The sequence below is a fragment of the Polyodon spathula genome, chromosome 22, assembly GCF_017654505.1.
Source record: "Polyodon spathula isolate WHYD16114869_AA chromosome 22, ASM1765450v1, whole genome shotgun sequence".
NCBI lineage: Eukaryota > Metazoa > Chordata > Actinopteri > Acipenseriformes > Polyodontidae > Polyodon > Polyodon spathula.
The window spans coordinates 23435530-23454018 of record NC_054555.1 but is presented as its reverse complement, the minus strand read 5'-3'; the positions used below and the strand labels follow the sequence as shown (position 1 = coordinate 23454018).

Genomic DNA, 18489 nt, shown 5'->3' with positions numbered 1-18489 from the left:
TCATTGAAACATACACAAGGAGACACAACTCTAAATATTGCATGATTTCTGGGGAAAATACCAGTGTTACAATTGCTAGTTAGGGAGATTATATATATATATATATATATATATATATATATATATATATATATATATATATATATATAAATTGATGAGGTTTAAAAGTAGTGACTTCTGTACTGTTCAACGCTTGTATATCTCCAATTGCTCTTAAGAATTTCACCTCAATAATGAATTTGCAATAACGATGCCTACAGTTCAGAGTATCTTAACCTGCCTACAGGAATACTGAACTTTAGCTGAATGTGATTATATGTACCAGGTAGTGCAATGCAAAGCTTGTAATGTAAAAACTTCAAGGTAAGGGAGCAGGCTAACGTGCACTCAAATACACTTGCAATGGAGCGACCAATGACCATCATCAGTATTAGGCCCCTTTGCATTCTACTGCAGCTAATATACATGCTTCAATCGTATTAAGGTCTCTTTCTGAGAGTCAAAAAGACTGATTCGGTTAAGGCAATTAAACATTTAAGCCACAGCAATATACACTACGCGAATTAATACAATGTATGGTTTATACATACAATACACAGCAACACAGTTTAATACAGCATGGACTGCAATACTAGAACAGTACGTTTGTGTAATGTTTCGACCGCGATTTCAAAAGTGTTATAAATGTAAGTTTAGTAATATTTAACAACTACACCCGACACTTGGGTCGTAAACCCATACCGGCTTAAATATTCTCCTGTAGCGGCTGTCATGTAAACCATGCACAGTGTCTGTAAACTCAACCAGAGGCCTGCACTTAAACTAGCGAAGGCAAACTATCCGCACAAAACGAAAACAATATCTTGAAATAAGCGGCGATCCTAACTGCAGAATGTATGTATTTGCTATATTATTAAGGTTTATGAGGACAGTGGATGTATTTTACACGATTGATACGGATTTTAAGTCTCAAAACATCAGCGGTTACAATAAGAAACGCCACTCTTACCTTCACACACTAGGAAAGGACCGACACCCGGGACACTGACGTATAAAACAGCCATGGCCAATACGTCATACGCAAGTCTAAACGAAGTGCTTGCTGGTCCCTGTGGTTTTTTTGATCACTTGGATTTTTGTCTTTCACAGTTCATTCTATCAATTACATTTTTATTTTTGATCAGGTAACTTACATATTTTTGGCTTAACATGGAACACAATAGTCAATACATATCTCATATTTATAAACGTTTGATCAGTTTGTGGTACATTCAATACAAAGGTATATAAAGCTAATCATATGTAATTATGTATATATATTATATATATATATACTAATATAATATATATAATTATATATATATCATATGTATATATTATATATAGGTGATCTATATATATATATATATACACACACACACATATATACACTGCTTGCTAGATTGCGCATGACAGAAAACAGCTGCGAATTGTCGCCTGTTGACGTCATATCCAAGAGTCGTATCGTAGTTAGAAGCCTTTGGTTCTGAGGCCTGTTTATTTTACTCAGCAGGTGAACGCGAATTATGTCAAGTTAAAACACATAACTTGGGCCAAACCCTATCTGAACTAGTCCATGACTTTTTGGGGTATGATCTGAACCGGACCGAAAACCGGAGACAACACACCAACTACGAGGAAACAGAATTGAGGAACCAACTATCGGGGCTCGCAGCAGACTGTGACAAGATGACATCAAGGAGGTAAGATGGGATTAAAATAATAATAATAATAATAATGATAATAATAATAAAGACACAAACCCGACACCCAGGTTTACAAAATCAAGTTGGACTTACATTGTTATTGTGCACTTCAGTCACTTTTTCTAATCACAGCTCAGTCTAGGAGGAGAGGAAGGAATTTGAAAACATTTAGATTTTGTAACAATTGTTACCCGCTGAGTGTGTCGTTTGGTTAGTGGAGGAATCAGAATGAGACGAGATTTTGTAATGCTCTGTTGCCCGGGCCAGGGGTAAATTGCTGTACAGATCATTTTTTAACTACGAATAGCTTGAAACAGAAAATATGCTTAATATGGATTTTTGTTTTAAACCACCATTCGTAAATTACTGACGATTTGTGACACTTGATTAGACTGTACTATACTATGCTGTCGTTACCCAGCAATAAAAATAAAGTGTGTGTGTAGAATATCAATGTCTCACATACATACATCTTAATAATGCAGGAATGTAAGTTTATCAATAGGAAATATGTTAAAATCATGCTTGTCTGGTACAAGTATCTGGTGTTAACGACCTTTTACTGGACTTTATCAAATAAGTGACCGCTAGCAATTTATTTTGCCCATTCAGTGGCTAAATTCAACTATAAATCTGCACGTTATTGACTGCATGTGTGTGAATTAGTCAGACCTTTGTAAGCACGCCACCCTCAATTGGGACACTCTCCTTGGGATGGTATGCCATTTGTGGATTTTAATTACTTCAAGGTACGCCCTATTCGGAAGGAGCAGGAGTCCTGATGTAACTGCAAGGTTTCTACTCCAAGTAAGGAAGTGGCTTCCACCTCCAGGTTTTTGCACAAGTGGTTGTAACCCAGCGTGCTTAATGAAAAAACGGCAACGTGTGAAATCTAATGTCTTGAATGGACCGAAACCTTGGCACTTTTTCACTCTTGCATCTTTGGCCTCTACTTTTGTATAAAATCAATCACTATATTTGTGCACCAGCTTGACAATTTAGAGAACTCTTTTTGCAGCCACATGTAGTGTTCAGTGTGCGGATTCAGTATGTCTTTGATTTCTGAACTGTTGGACCCTATTGTTTCAGCACAGTAAATTGCAACTGGAAATCTACAGTACTGCCATTATGCCTGGACGATTTTAATTCAGTTTATTTATTTTTTTATTTGTTTAAAGGCCTATCTAACAGCAAGCAAGCAAGAAAAACCCATTTGGTTCTGTTACTTCATTAAATGAAGATTTTTTTTTTAATGACATTTGGCATGATCTGCTCTGGGGAGCATACTTTGTTTGAACTCTTGAACTTTGAGTTTTTTTGTAGTCTACATAGTTCACCTATATGGATATAAGATTGGTTTCCTCAGGACTGATTTACCTGTGAATTCTTTGTGATTGCAAGCCTATACTGTAGCATTTATGACTAGGTCTCTGCCTTTGGATGAGAAAGATGAGGGTTTACATTTTCATTACTTATTAATTTTTTTTATATACTTCTTGTTTTTTTAATTTTTTTATATGATATTACTTAAAGCTTACTTTTTATTATCTTCTCCAATACCACAAAACAATGATACCTGACCAAAACATTTCACAAGTTAGAATATCTTCTTCTTTGCTGATCCCTGCAGGTGGTTTCATCCAAACATCACGGGAGTGGAGGCTGAGAACCTGCTTCTCACTAGAGGGGTGGACGGGAGCTTCCTGGCCCGGCCCAGCAAGAGTAACCCCGGGGACTTCACCCTGTCTGTCAGGTGAGTGCCGCTTCTCTGTCTGAGGATATTGTGAAGGGTGGCTGCAAACAAGGTCTATCCCTGTGAGATCGGGAAGCGCAGCCTGTCGCTACCAGCCAACTTGTGTGTTGGTGGTTCACCTCTAGCAATGGATCCTTTTCAACAGGACACATGCAAGTCAATTTAGGAAAACAACTAGCTTGTGTCTGTATGTGTGTTCAGATTTAAAAGGTGTTGCAGTTGGCTTGGTAATACATGGGCGTGCACCATTTTAAAGGTCTAATATCTGCCCAACATATTCTCTAACACAGAACTCTTTCCACTGTTCAGAGACTGTCACATGTAAATAAGACTGGTTATCTATTTTCTTATGACTCCCTAAACGCTTATTGCATTGAGTTGATAAATCACCCCTGGGGAAAATGCCAGTGGGATTAATAGGTTGGCCGTTATTTAGATCCGTCGCAGTGTCCATGATTAATATAGACCCCATGATGTTTTTGCAGGCGAAATGGAGCCGTGACACACATCAAGATTCAGAACACAGGAGACTACTATGACCTGTATGGAGGAGAGAAGTTTGCCACGCTGGCTGAGCTTGTGCAGTATTACATGGAGCACCACGGGCAGCTGAAAGAGAAGAATGGTGATGTCATTGAGCTGAAATACCCGCTGAACTGCGCTGACCCAACATCGGAGAGGTGAGTTCAAACACAGTGCAGAGATCTGAAATGTGCGGTACAGTTCTGTTCCTTTTAACTTTGTTTAAAATGTGTTCAGGGTTGAAATTTTCATCTTCCATGTTCACGGGAACTGTCATCAAATGGAATGAATATGTCCAGTACATTTAGTTGGTATAGTCCCACGGAAGATAGGACTTTTGTATTCATTTATCAAAAATATTCTTTCTGACCACAAGAGGTCTCTCTTGCAGGAGTTGGTTTACTGAAACATGCTGCGTGGCATTTTAGGTTCAGACAGATTTAAGGAGATTTATTACAATGGAGAACCTAATAAAAGCAAATTGTGTATAAGAAGAGATCACTGTCTTTCATTGTTTTGGGGATGGAAGTAGTAGAATCATTTTTTAATTTCAGGCATCCTTAATACATTAAAAACAACATTTTCTATAAATCCCACATTAAATATATTATTTCCTATCCTTCACTTGGCTATATTGGTTTAGTGGAGGTACGTATGACACTTATCTCCATATATCTAGAGCATTGTTGATCCAATTGTGATGAAACAATCAGGGCATTCTTTAACTGTAGTATCATAATCTGGGGATATACAGAGATCATGCCTGTTTGTATGTCTTTAAATATATTCTGTATTTCTTGATAACTGCTATTCCAATATCAAAGTGATAAAAACAGAATTATGAGTCTTTACCACAAGAAACCGTGTGTCATAATCTGTGGAAATATGGAGGACTTTGTGTGCATGGTGGTGGACATTGGAGAATAATGTTTTATAATGAGGATTTTGTGCTGCATCTCTGTGCTTAGGTGGTTCCATGGACACTTGTCAGGACGGGAAGCAGAGAAGCTACTGACAGAGAAGGGGAAGAACGGCAGTTTCCTGGTGCGCGAGAGTCAGAGCCACCCTGGAGACTTTGTGCTGTCGGTGCGGACTGGAGACGACAAAGGGGAGAGCAGCGACGGCAAGCCCAGGGTCACTCACGTCATGATCCGCTGCCAGGTAACACAACCAGCTCCATTAGACCCTGTCAGACCTCACCAGGGTGGACCAACCCACAACTCTTGACCCAAGTATGACTCGTTAAGCTCCTTATATAACGCTTTCAATTTCACTACAGAATACAGTAGAGAGAAAAATAAGAGCCGTAACTCATGAGCTTTTTTATGTCTCAGGTTTTTTAATATTGAAGAGATTTAGTTTAATAAGTGTGTTTGCTGTTTGATTCTAAATGTGTTTCTGTGTAAATCAGGTATGGTGCCTTAAAATAAAATTAAGCAAAAATACAGTATCTTAATTTTGTGAGTTGTGTGTCAAACAGAGTTGCTTCTCTGCCTGTGTAGTGTAAGCACTGGCCACTAGCCAGCTGCTGCTGCACACCTTCCAGCACTCGGAACTCATCCAAGGACTAACAGGGTTGACATGAGTTTGTTATCTATACAAAACGACAGCCTTGTATTGAAATGAACAAGGCCGCTGCAATGTTCCAAATTCCACCAAGTCTGGAGGTTCTATTGATGGTGAACCCACAAACTCTGGGTCATGCAGTAGAAGTTGTCAGGATACAGTATTACACAGAGATATGACAGTGTTTTGTTCTGCTCAGCCGGACCTCAAGTTCGATGTGGGAGGTGGAGAGAAGTTTGACTCCTTGACAGACCTGGTGGAACATTATAAGAAGAATCCCATGGTGGAGACTCTGGGCACTGTATTGCAGCTCAAACAGGTATCCTAGGAAATACACTTGAGAGAATAGGACTTGCAGATCTGCATGCAGAGCTGTGCACACCATGGATCATTTTATATATATATATATATATATATATATATATATATATATATATATATATATATATATATATATATATATATATATATATATATATATATATATATATATATATATATATATATATATATATATATATATATATATATATATAAATATATATAATATTTATATCATATTTTAAAACACACATATTAATATATATATTATATATATATATAATATATATATATAATATATATATCTATATTATAAAATTAAACAAAGTTAAATATTTATTTAATCTATTTATTTAACCGTCCTGGATAAAGCCCTTGAAATATACATCTAATTTGCAAGGGGGTCCTGGCAAGAGGCAAGACATTATAAAATCAATGGCAAAGAGGCAAATCGTTCACACAGGACAAAAAAAAGTGATGCAAATTAATAAATAAACCATTTCAATTTACATTTACATGGTCATAGCCAGTATTTACAGGATTTGTAACCCTGGTCAGATTTAAAACAAGTATTTCTGAGTGATTTAAAAAGGTTATACAGCTGGTTTCATAGACTTTGATTTGCACTAATCTTGAACTACCTTACCATTAAATAGCATTCGCCACAGTGAAACCAGGCCAATGTGTGTTACTCCATTCCAACTTTATATACTGAAGATTTATTTATTTTATCTTTTAGAACTTCAGGGCTACCACGTTGTTTTCCATATTCGCTAGTCTGACAGTGTGGGATATCTTGTTGCACAATTCCCAGTCCTTCCTAAGTTTGATATGTCCGTATCTTCCAGCCTCTGAACACGACCCGGATTAACGCTGCTGAGATTGAGAGCAGAGTGCGGGAACTGAGCAAGCTGGCCGAGACCACCGACAAGGTCAAGCAGGGCTTCTGGGAGGAGTTTGAGGTGAGTGAGGAGGACCTTTCACTGTGTGGATCTGCTTCAGAATACATAGTGGAAACGGTGGTGATTCAGCTTTGTGCAGTTAAAAGGCTGCTAGTCACTATGAGGGCATTACCCATGAACAGTGTAGGCTATTTTGAAGAATTTGAAAAGTATTATTTAGTAATTTAGAAGACGCTTTTATCCAAAGCGAATAAAACTAGCAGAAAATAAATGGTTTCTGCTGTACCTTCATACCGAAGAATGCCTTTTTGTACTACCCCTTTTAAAATTGTTTTATTCCTTTCTAAAATGTGCCTTTGCACTTGCTTCGAAATAGGGCCCTGCTATGTTTTACTTTACAATATCTGTAACTGATTAACATTGGTTTGTTACAGACCTATGTAGGTTTATGTGATATGTTCAAATCAGTGGCTTCTGATCACTTTTATAGGCATGATGGCATTTTTCCAATATGCTTTTTTTTTTTCTCGTGTGGAGGTTCACAGGATTGTATGGCTAGCTGTCCAGCTTCAAGAGGCACAGCCTTGTATGGAACACCTTGATATTCAGCATCTATATGTAGTTTCATTCATTTTCACTTGTATAAGTGGACACAAGGGGGTGCTGTAAGATTTGATTTGCTGTGCCTGCATGCGGTTTCGACTCCCATTTCCAGTCACATTCATTCATTCTGGTGCCTTGCTGTTTTATTGTTTAAGTCTAAAAATGCTAAGACTCTCCCCATTACTCTGATTTTGCCTGAGATGGCCTTCAGGTCTGGTTGAGCTAACACGTGATGAATAACGACCTGCAGTGTGGTTTATTAATCACAAAGTGTCAAGGCAGAAGTTGACTGGAATCTGTCTACAGAATAAACGTACCCCCCCACCCCACCCCCCTTTTTGGATTATGAATGCTGTATTTGTAATACCTAATTGATTATTTTTATATATACATTATACTGCTTAAAACTGTGCCTGTAGCCCAGCAACCTTTGGATTCTAATCTTGTAATCATCAATGACAGATTATGCTGTACATACCGCTACAATACCTTTTCCAACATAACAGCAATTGTTTTAATATTGTAGAGTATTCTGTAGTATTTATATTTATTGGTATTGAAGCATTGTGTTAGTGAAATGAGTTTCTCATATGTATGCATTTACTGCTGTGTTAGATAGCTCCAGGTATTTAATGGACCTTGTATGGAAGGTTCTGGTAAGAAGTAGAGGTATTTGTATGCAGTGCTTTAGAACTTGAAAATGGCCCTGGACCCAGCTGAGGGTTTCAGAACGTCCCTTGTTCAGGTATATTATTGAAATCATCAGGCACAAGAAGTTTGAACAAAACCTGGCTGGACTTTAAGTCACAAATAACAGAAGCAACATGCTTGACCCTGGAGTCAAGGGGGGATTTTATTGGGATACACCACCACAAAAATGACAGCCAGCTAGAAAATCTCTCCGGGTTACTATACAGTCTATACTTTTTTTTTTGTTTTTCTTCTGCAGACCCTCCAGCAGCAGGAATGCAAGCTGCTCTACAGTCGCAAAGAAGGACAGCGGCCGGAGAACAAAAACAAGAACCGTTACAAAAACATCCTGCCATGTAAGGATTTCCACATTTTTGTTATCCTCCTTGGGGAAATGTCTCGGAGTTAAAGTGATGGAACATTCAGCTGCTGTAGTTGTACCAGGTTCGGTACAAGAAAGGGAAGCTCTTATGTATATAGAGAACAGTGTGACGAATTTGTATTGGCAGGTCAAGTTACAAATGAAATAACCTGCCGGCAACAATGTACTGCTGTAGCATTTTAAACTGAAGTGTGTTTTAAAACCATTACAATACGGAAGTACGTTGTTTAACTCTTTCAGTCCTGGCGGGACCTCAAGCGCCTTCCATATCTTGGCGATTTATGTTAACGTGCTGTTGGAAATCACGTTGGAACCTCACCTCACAAGAGTCTGAGGCAGTGTATAAATATATTTAAAAAATTCTGTTCTCATGTATACTCAATAAAGGAGTGCATTCTTCAGTTTAGTTAAACACTGTAACACTGGATTGGCCCTTTGAATTCCTTCACCTGGGATCTTCTTTTCTTCTGCTGTTGCTTTCCAGTTGACCATACTCGAGTGATGCTAAACGATAAAGAAATCAATGAACTGGGCTCGGACTACATCAATGCCAATATAATAATGGTAAGTACAGTAATACTTGTGCACTACTGATGATTAAAAACCGTTAGTAATAGAGATGTTTGGCCCCTGGCACAAAATAGATGTGATTCATCTAAAAAGCTTAATCATGGTGTAATGGGTACTTATCTCCTGGCAAACCTCAAAACCTACAGTGAATTACAGTTGAGTGTACCCTGCAGTTTTTGACATGGTTACTCTGTAAATGTACTTATGGTGCATCAGAAAGAGTTTTCTACTTGATTAGATACTTTTTCTTTCATGGTGGTTCTGAGAAGTGCAGCTGAAAGCATTGGAACCCCAGCAATCTTCACAGCATGGTAATCTGGATTGTAATGCATATTGTAAAAACATCTTCAGCATGCCACTGCTGAAAGAAAATTCTACTGCATTCTAATAAAACCATTCAGCTCCTAAAGCTGATCTCGTAACCTCTCTGCCTTGTCTAAATAAATGTTTTGTCTTCAGCCTGAAGTTGAGGTGAAGTGCAACAACATGAAGCCGAAGAAGAGCTACATCGCCACGCAGGGCTGCTTGCTGAACACCATCAGCGACTTCTGGAGGATGGTGTTCCAGGAGAACTCCCGAGTCATTGTCATGACAACCAAGGAAGTGGAGCGAGGGAAGGTAAATGGAGTAACTGGTTTTTATACTTGACTTGCAGTAGCTTGATATCCAAAACTTCAGTATGTCAAGCATGTCAGCCACTTACTAGCAAGACTCTCTTAACTCGAGATGACGTGTACAGTGATTGCTTCAATTCAGAATCCTAAGGTGTAGGTAGCTTCTTATATTTGTGTCTATCTGGAGAATCACTCATCAAATTCATAGCTACTTCTTGTTCATTACTATTCTGTACATACTATTGATTCTTCATCATGCTGATAGCTGTAATTTAGATTTGACTGCTGCGGTGGTAAGTGTATGTTGCTGACATTTCTTTTTGAGAGTTCTGTTTTAAGGCACTTTCATCTGAGCTCAGGAGCTGTTCTTCAGCACTCGTTACCAGGTATAGACACATGTAAGAGATCAGCAAAATTGTCTTAGTAGAAGTAAGGGCCAGGGCTATCTAGAGATCAACAACTTTGGATCAAGTTTCCTTTTGTATTGCTGGAAATACAGAGCTATGCACAAGATGGTGTTGACTTAGCATAAGTATCTGTCCCTTTTATTTTACTGATGAAAAACAACCCTCCCCCCACCACCCCATTCAGCTGCAGAAGATCCCTGGTCTACTTTAGCCCTTCAATCACTGCTGTTTTTAGTTTTTTTTTTTCTTTTGTGTCTTCAGAGTAAGTGTGTGAAGTACTGGCCGGACGTGACTGTGCTAAAGGAGTACGGAGCCATGCGCGTACGCAACGCCAGAGAAACCTCAGCACATGACTACATCCTGAGGGAGCTCAGAATGTCAAAGGTTGGCCAGGTCAGTATCGCCACTTTTCTTTAGCTTCATCTAGCTTCCTGAGAACCAAGTTTTACAAGGGATCATAGAAATGGTCTGTCTGCAGTTTAGCCTTCAATAATGAAGATCAGGAAGGTTTCGTTCCAAGACGTGTAAGGTCAAACTGTTTCTCTTAGATACCCCTTTTTATTTTTAGCAGTCTCCTAAAAAGATTTGGTTCAGAACATTTGTTTTATAGAAGGGAATCTAAATCTAAAGTGTGGCGGGACAGTGCTTGACTGGACCCATTTTCAATCAGAGCTGTGTGTTGCAGGGGCCCGATGATGAGCGGACCGTGTGGCAGTACCACTTCCGAGCCTGGCCGGATCACGGTGTGCCTGGTGACCCTGGCGGTGTGCTGGACTTCTTAGAGGAGGTCAACATGAAGCAGGAGAGCATCCTGGAGGCTGGGCCCATCGTGGTGCATTGCAGGTGAATATTGACCACACCCCTTATAACAGCTTCCAACTTATCATTAACCAACCGGCTTCCCTGACTGACTAACATTCTTAGAGTCGCGAATATTGAAGCATATGTAAACAAAACACTGCTGATTTGCTTTTTTTAAATTTAGAAAAAAAACCTGCCATAATGCTTTGTGGCCCTAAATGTTTGACATTGTGTCTTACTAGTCTTGTACCATTACAGATGAGTTTTCATTTGGTAGTTGTGGGCCATTGTTTCATTTCACATTTTTTTTTCAGGCACGTGAAATCTCTAATTTCATTGCTACACATGCAAGCCAAAAATGAATAGCAAATACTTTGATATTGCTTGACTGTACACTTGAGACTTTTTCTAAAAGCCTATTTTTTTTTTTTAAAAGTCTTTTCCTTTATCCACTGCAGCGCTGGTATTGGACGAACGGGAACATTTATTGTGATAGACATGCTTATCGACGTCATCCGAGAAAAAGGCAAGAGCTTTCAGTGTCACACCGCTGTTACAAAATCCGAATGCACCATTCCCAAACCTTCCACTACATCTGATTTTGCCATAAGCAGTCTAACAAATCGCTTTTAAAGAAGGATTCTGACTGTGGAAAAACATTTAAAATGGTATATTTTGACAGGGGTAGAATCCATAACGGCAGTGCATCACAAAACACTGCTCTTTACACATTCTTTACATTATTTCAATACTTAATGTTAACCTTGTCTTATACTGTTACCTTTTTTGCTTACTTATAATGCTCAAATTCTACTCATCTCAATGAATCTCACTGGTCACTTTTGGAAGTTGCAGCAGCTGAGTTCTGGTGTTCACTGGAATGTACCATTGTGTCCCTGCAGGGGTAGACTGTGACATAGACGTGCCCAAAAGTATCCAGATGGTGCGATCGCAGAGGTCAGGAATGGTTCAGACCGAGGCTCAGTACAGGTTTATTTACATGGCCGTACAGCACTATATAGAAACACTACAGCGCAGGATCGAAGAGGAACAGGTGAGAATCACTGAGGACTCAATACCCCTCTCAATCTAGGTAGAGGGGCCTTCTTAGGATGCCTCCTCAGAAGTAGCATTCACTGTTGGAAAAAAACATCTAGGAATTTATGATAGCCGTCTTCTTAGAATTGTTATACGCTTGATCAAAATTGCACTCCCATTGCAAACGTGATTTGGAACAGGTACACTTTTAAAATGTGTTTACTCCTTAACGATTCAATCCATTCTAGGTATTAGTGCAAGGTTAGGTAGACATGCACTGTCAATATACACTAAAGCGTACTGTAAAAATGTGAATGTATTACTAATTGCACAGATCAGAAGAAGCTGTTTAAAGGCGTTCTGAAGACATTTAAAGTCCAGAAGTATACAGGGAAGAGCCCTGTGAAGATGCATGCAGTCTGTCTATTTCCCCATTGTTTGTTGTAGATGTAATGACTTTTATTATCTCATACAGGGGTTCAGTTGATCACAGACATTGATGCCTCAGCCCCCGTCAGTGGGAAATGAATGAAAAAATAGGACTGTTAAGGGAAAAAACATGAAACCATTTGTATTTTTACTTTGTGAAAATGTTTGTTTGGCAGGATAACCTTTCAAAGTAAGTCTTTGTGCAGTGGTGGGGGGATTCCGTACTAACCTCATTTTAGTTCAGACCAATTCAGTTCAGGTGTTTTCTTTTGATTCTGTGAATCTTTTATCTTATTTATAAAAGTGGTGACTGCCACAGGGTATATTGAGAAGACGTATATTGCTCGCTACATGACTAGCCTGTTTTTATTCTCTTTTTACAGAAGAGTAAAATAAAAGGAAGAGAATATACCAACATTAAGTATTCGTTGACTGACCTGTCGGGGGGTGACCAGAGCCCCCTGCCCCCCTGCACCCCCACCCCTGTCTATGCGGAGTGAGTATCAAACCCTGAACCACAGATATGCTGCTTGTTTCTGTTTCAAAGCCTTAATAGTGACCAGCAGGTTATAAATGAAATCTGCAGATGATTTAAGAGTAAGTCTGTTCAAATGATATTTTCTTAGTTTGGTTTATTGTTCCCTTGTATTTATACAATGCAGTCATTCAGAGTGGTTCTTGCATCTGAGCAAATAATGCAATGTTTTCTCCTTTACTTTGATATCTGTATAAATATACTAATATGACATTTGGATTAATCTAGAATATGTTACAAATAAACCACAGTATTTCAGTACTCGGGAGCACTCGGTATTAGGGTAGGAGTCAATTCCTTCAAAGGAATTGGAATTGATATTTGAGACATTAGTAATTGTGATTGTTCAGTTGCTTTCATTTGAAGCCAGTGAAATTGACTAAAAAACAGTGACTTCAATTGAAGCAATGTGTTGCCACTGTGAGCAGCTCATTTTAACAGAATACTGTCATTTGCAGTTTTGATCAGTGGTAAGTTTTGAATTGATGTAAAAGGGAATTGGAAATTAATTTTAAAAAGGAATTGGAAATAGAATAAGAATTGAAAAACAGAAATTGCCCTCAACCTTGCTTGCAAAATCATGGAAAGGTAAAGAGAGAGCAGAAAAATGACTTTTGAAACTTCTTTCTCTAAAACAAAATATTGCCATTGCAATACTGAACCACAGGATATCACTGTGTGCTATGCAGAAAAAGAGTCAAATACACCTCAATTACAGTCCAGGGAATAGAACGTAGCAGCAGGTGTGCTGTGCAGAAGATTAAGATGTATATAAAAAAAGAAATGGGAGTTGGTTTCAGCAGTAGTTGTCCTAGAGGATTATCCTAAGATACAAATCTAAGTGTCAAGCAGCCATTTTGTTAAATCTAACACTACTACTGAACATCTCTGCTTCAATGAAGATTCAGTTTTTCCTTCAGAACTACCATCTGTGTCTACCTAAACAACAGGTGGAATCTGTAATGGAAGCTGGTCTCTTTGCAGAAGCGGAGAATTGAAACCTCATGTCTTACTGTTTTCCACCACTAGATGTAGCTGTATCCCCCTGTTTCAAAACACAGACTGTGGAACACTTAGTCAAAATGTTTCTCATTGAATTGAATTTAGCACAATGGAGTGTTTTATATGTATGAACGTGATCCAATCTGGTACACAGAGTTGGTCTTGCCACCCTAACCATGCTGTTTACATGCATTTACAGTGTGAGAGATGATAGTTCCAGAGTCTACGAGAATGTGGGTTTGATGCAGCAGCAAAAAAGCTTCAGATGAGGTCAACCCAGCTTGAGTTTCAAGTTGAATGAGAAGGTAACAGCAATAATAAAATGTAGCTTTAGCCTCTTAATGACCAGTGTGTTCCTTTAACAAGTTGACAAATTTAGTTCAGCCTGCATCACAATATGGGATTGATCAAAAGCCACTTCTGGAACATGCTTTTGTATTTGTAATGCATTCTTTCTGCAGTCTGTGCGGGGTCTTTGTAATTTATAGATTTACTTTATAGATTTTTTTAAAAGCAAGAATCGTTCTAAATCCGTTTATTCAGTATGCTGAAGTTGATCAATATTTTTTTTGTATTATTAGACATATTCCCTTAGGTGGCATGCATTTTAGCATTTTGAATGTCCAAAAAGTCCTTTTGTAAGCCATTTCGAAGAATTTAAATCCTATGACTCTGTTTACTGTTTTTGTTTTATAGATTATTTTAGATCGCTGTAAACCTGCTCCAGAATGCCTGTGAACCAGTTATTGAAAATGAAGAGTGAATACCGATGGTGTAAAGCCTTTCATTGGCCTATCTAGTTTGTTTTTACCTTGATGTGAAAACCACTGTGTTGTACATGGAGCCTGGTCCTTCAAATCCATAGTGTCCTACATGGAGTCTGGTCCTTCAAATCCATAGTGTCCTACATGGAGTCTGGTCCTTCAAATCCATAGTGTCCTACATGGAGTCTGGTCCTTCAAATCCATAGTGTCCTACATGGACCATGAGCCTTCAAATCCATAGTGTCCTACGTGGAGCCTGGTCCTTCAAATCCTAGTGTCCTACATGGAGCCTGGTCCTTCAAATCTATTCTGTTCTTTTTTGGGTTTTTTAAAACATTTTTTCTGAAATTTTTGCCATTTGAACTTCAGCACTTGAAAGGGTTGTGACTGAAATACTGTATACTTATTAAATTTATAGCCATTATATATATTTGATTTAATAATTGTTGACTTAAACTAGCCAACCAGCATCGTCTCTATAAAAGCTGTTTTTGAAAGTATTTAACATTTCTTGTACAATACTGAAAAACAAGTTTACCAATATAGGCAAAAACAGTTGATGGGCAGTGAATTGTATGCTTTTTTGTGTTTCACTTTTTCATTTCTTTCTTTTTAAACCTTTACAATCATTTTTTAAAACTAGACTGGATGCTTTGTATAAAAAGGGATCGAGTCAATATTAGACTAAAGCACCAGCAGTCTGCACGTTCATTGCGCTAAACTCAGTGCTGGGAGAACTGTTGCTTGCAGTGTCCTGATTGTGAGTACTTTGGGTATCATATAGAAGTCAGGATTCGGAAAGGGAATGTTTGTGTTGAACTCATGCATCCGTACCTGCCAGCTTTATTTGTTAAATTGTCGCAGAGCAGCTAGCGGTGTAGAGACTCGACCACGTAGTCAAAATGAATTGCCTGGTTATTCTCTGACAGCATTTTTAAGCCATCGTTTAAGTTGGGAGCATTCTTTTGACTGAGCTTGCTTTGTAAATTGGGAACTTGATTTGGACAAAATGCGTGTTTTTAATTGGGAAAACAGTTGTCCAGCCTTGGAAGAATGATGTATATAGAATAATTATTGAACAAGTTCTAAGTAAAAGGGACCTAATATCTCCTGTCTCTGAATTAAAAGGCAGCGACTGAAGGATTTGACTGTATTTTACATATTGCTGTACGGTGCAGTGTTTCAAATTCAGTCTGGTTTCAGTTCAGTCGCTCTGTGTCATAGTTTTGTTTAATCTTTAAAACAGCCTGCTGCTGCAAGACTTTCTTTCAAAAATTGGGTACAGATGTTCACCTTTACCAAGCCAGTGTTTCTACAGTACTACAGGCATTTTTAAAAAATATTTGTAGTGTGATGCTTGTTTTCAGGAAAGTGGTAGCAGTAGCTACAGCTTCTAGTTCCTCTTTTTATCCATATTTATCTGAAACTGTAAATAGTAAATCTATTCTGTGATAGAAATACTTCTGTTATCCTTGGGAGATACCTGAGTGCTTCACTGTTTTTATTTATTTTTATGGCTAATGATCACTTGAAGCACTGGTAGTGGGTTTATTATACAGTTGAAATTGATAATGGTGTGTGGCAGAGCTGTGCAGTGTTGAAGCTTTTTAATATACTTAGTAGCCTGCTAGTAAAGGGGTACTGCACAGTGCTGTTTGGTTTGTTTTTAAAGGGTTTTTTGTGCGAGACCAAAAGTTTGAAAGAAAGAATTAGATCATGAGACAAATTGTACTTCAATTATTAAGCAGATAAGTGGCTGTGCCAAGTGAATTTGAGTGTGCCACACATCGTGTAGAGCAGGGTTAAACAGTGATGGATAGTGCCACACATCGTGTAGAGCAGGGTTAAGCAGTGATGGACAGTGATGGATAGTGCCACACCATGTGGAGCAGGGTTAAACAGTGATGGATAGTGCCATTTGTGTTCACACCAAACTTAATCAGAAACATACCTGGTATGTGTTGCCTGTTTTACAGGCTAAAAGATCCTGGTGGCCATTTCTTCCCATGAGCCTTACCCTTTTAGTCCCTCTCTGTGACATTATTTAATTGCTTTTGAGACTAATTTCCCTAGCCAACGAAGTTACTGAATTCACAATTGTTATAAAAATGATTGGTCACTGCCCTCTTGACCACTAAGACCATTTAGATTTGACATACATTATTTTTTAGCATCGATGTTGCCTGATGAGATAATGGCAACTTTTCAATAAAAAATAGAAAAGATTCTGTCCAATATGAGCTTAAACTTATTCATCATTGGTGGCCAAATGTGCTGCTAATATGCAAGGAGAAACGCACATAGACATAAAAAGCATGAGAGAAATACACTAAATGAAAATTCCTACTTCAAGGAAAAACAATACAAAATAAATAACCAAGGTGTATTATCTATATTTATGCACTAAACTACTGACAGTCCATGTTAATAATATTTCATCCCATAACTGGCAGCAATAAAAAGACTGTAGTGTGGTGAGTCTGTACCAGACTTCGGCTCTCTGTCTATTCCTGTTTACTGCATAGGGTTACGTGTTTCTGAGAACATAAAATTAGTATATGACTGTGCCACACATTGTTTTTTTAACCCCTCAGAAGTATAGTATATTACTGTATTACATGTTACTAATTAACCCCAAAGGTTTTTGCCTTTGCCCTATTGCTACCATACAGTAGGTAGCGATAGGATTTGTCCACTGAAACACAGAGGCCAACACACTTTGCAGCAGTAATGGGTATTTCTGGGGAAATGTTAATTACTTTATTACAGGCAATCGAAAGAGTAGCACAACTAAAGTATATTGCCCTGACTGGTGAAATCCGTGCAGCAGTAGCCCATCAAATGCATGGTGATGATTTCATCAGTGTATTAAACAAAACAAAAAAGAGTCATAATTTGTTTTGTTTTTCTTTGTATTATATACCGTATCTATATATATATATATATATATATATATATATATATATATATATATATATATATATAATATAAACTTTTTTTTGTTTTGTTTTTTGATTTCCTGCAAGGAAAAGATGCCTCTGTAGCTATTTTGCTCCACAGTGGTTGCATAGGTCTTACAACACTGGTGTCAGCACATTTCAGAATATCGCTTTCATAACCTCTTTGTGCAGGACTGCAGATTTCAGTTAGTTTGTGACATGACGATCATGGATAGGATATCCCCAATAGTCATCAAGTGAACAGACTACTTATTATTGTCGACATGGCAATTCATGCATGTCAGTGCAGCGCTAGTTTAAAGAAGCCCTGGCTGTGACTGCCAGTGCGTGAAAGTAATGATTGGGGGAGATTCAGGATATACGAGCTGGGAGGGTTTTGTGCACAGGTGATCATTTTAAAAGTTTCCAGCTAATTGCTCCCAAAAGAAACGCGCAGACCTCCAGTCTTGTCAGATTTTGTGACAGGCAGACTTTGTGTGAACCATCAAGGGAGAGGCATTCTGCTTTTTTACACCTCCTCTGTTTAATGCTTTTCTGAGATGCCTATTTTTGCATTAGTCTTATTGTGGTACTGGCTGTCAGTTTGTCATTGTTGGTTATTTTATTTATTTTACTAGTGAGCCCCCAATAATATTGTGGATTGTAATATGCCTCCCATTGTTCCTCTATTGACAAGTACACCAGTAACCGTTAGTGGAATTGTTTAGATAGCTAATCTATATGTTTTGTGTTTAAGTAATTTTTCATAAATATTGGTGGTTCATTTCACATGTTATCTTGTTTTTGGGACATGTATTTAAAGAAGGGATATTGTAGGGATATTTCCACTCTCTTGGAATTGTGCACCCTCCTGCAAAACCACTCTTTAACTTAGCTTTAACATAA

At 38.1% G+C, this 18489-nt stretch overlaps 1 protein-coding gene across 1 annotated transcript; it reads left to right on the top strand.

Moving 5' to 3' along the window:
• The first annotated feature begins 1473 nt into the window (after window positions 1-1473).
• Window positions 1474-17525, top strand: LOC121296985 (tyrosine-protein phosphatase non-receptor type 11-like). The gene is made up of 16 exons (XM_041222969.1): window positions 1474-1742; window positions 3376-3498; window positions 3984-4178; window positions 4989-5181; window positions 5786-5905; window positions 6756-6869; window positions 8362-8458; window positions 8969-9048; window positions 9514-9672; window positions 10337-10468; window positions 10761-10918; window positions 11335-11402; window positions 11779-11930; window positions 12727-12839; window positions 14080-14185; window positions 14577-17525. The coding sequence occupies exons 1-15, from the start codon at window positions 1729-1731 to the stop codon at window positions 14147-14149; spliced, it is 1788 nt and encodes a 595-aa protein (XP_041078903.1). The 5' UTR covers window positions 1474-1728; the 3' UTR covers window positions 14150-14185; window positions 14577-17525.
• Window positions 17526-18489: the final 964 nt, after the last annotated feature.

Excerpts from the sequence above, each read along its gene's own strand:
- LOC121296985 (XM_041222969.1), top strand. Across the intron at positions 10,919-11,334 it reads CCCATCGTGGTGCATTGCAG|CGCTGGTATTGGACGAACGG; the intron begins GTGAATATTGAC and ends TATCCACTGCAG. Across the intron at positions 11,403-11,778 it reads CGACGTCATCCGAGAAAAAG|GGGTAGACTGTGACATAGAC; the intron begins GCAAGAGCTTTC and ends GTGTCCCTGCAG.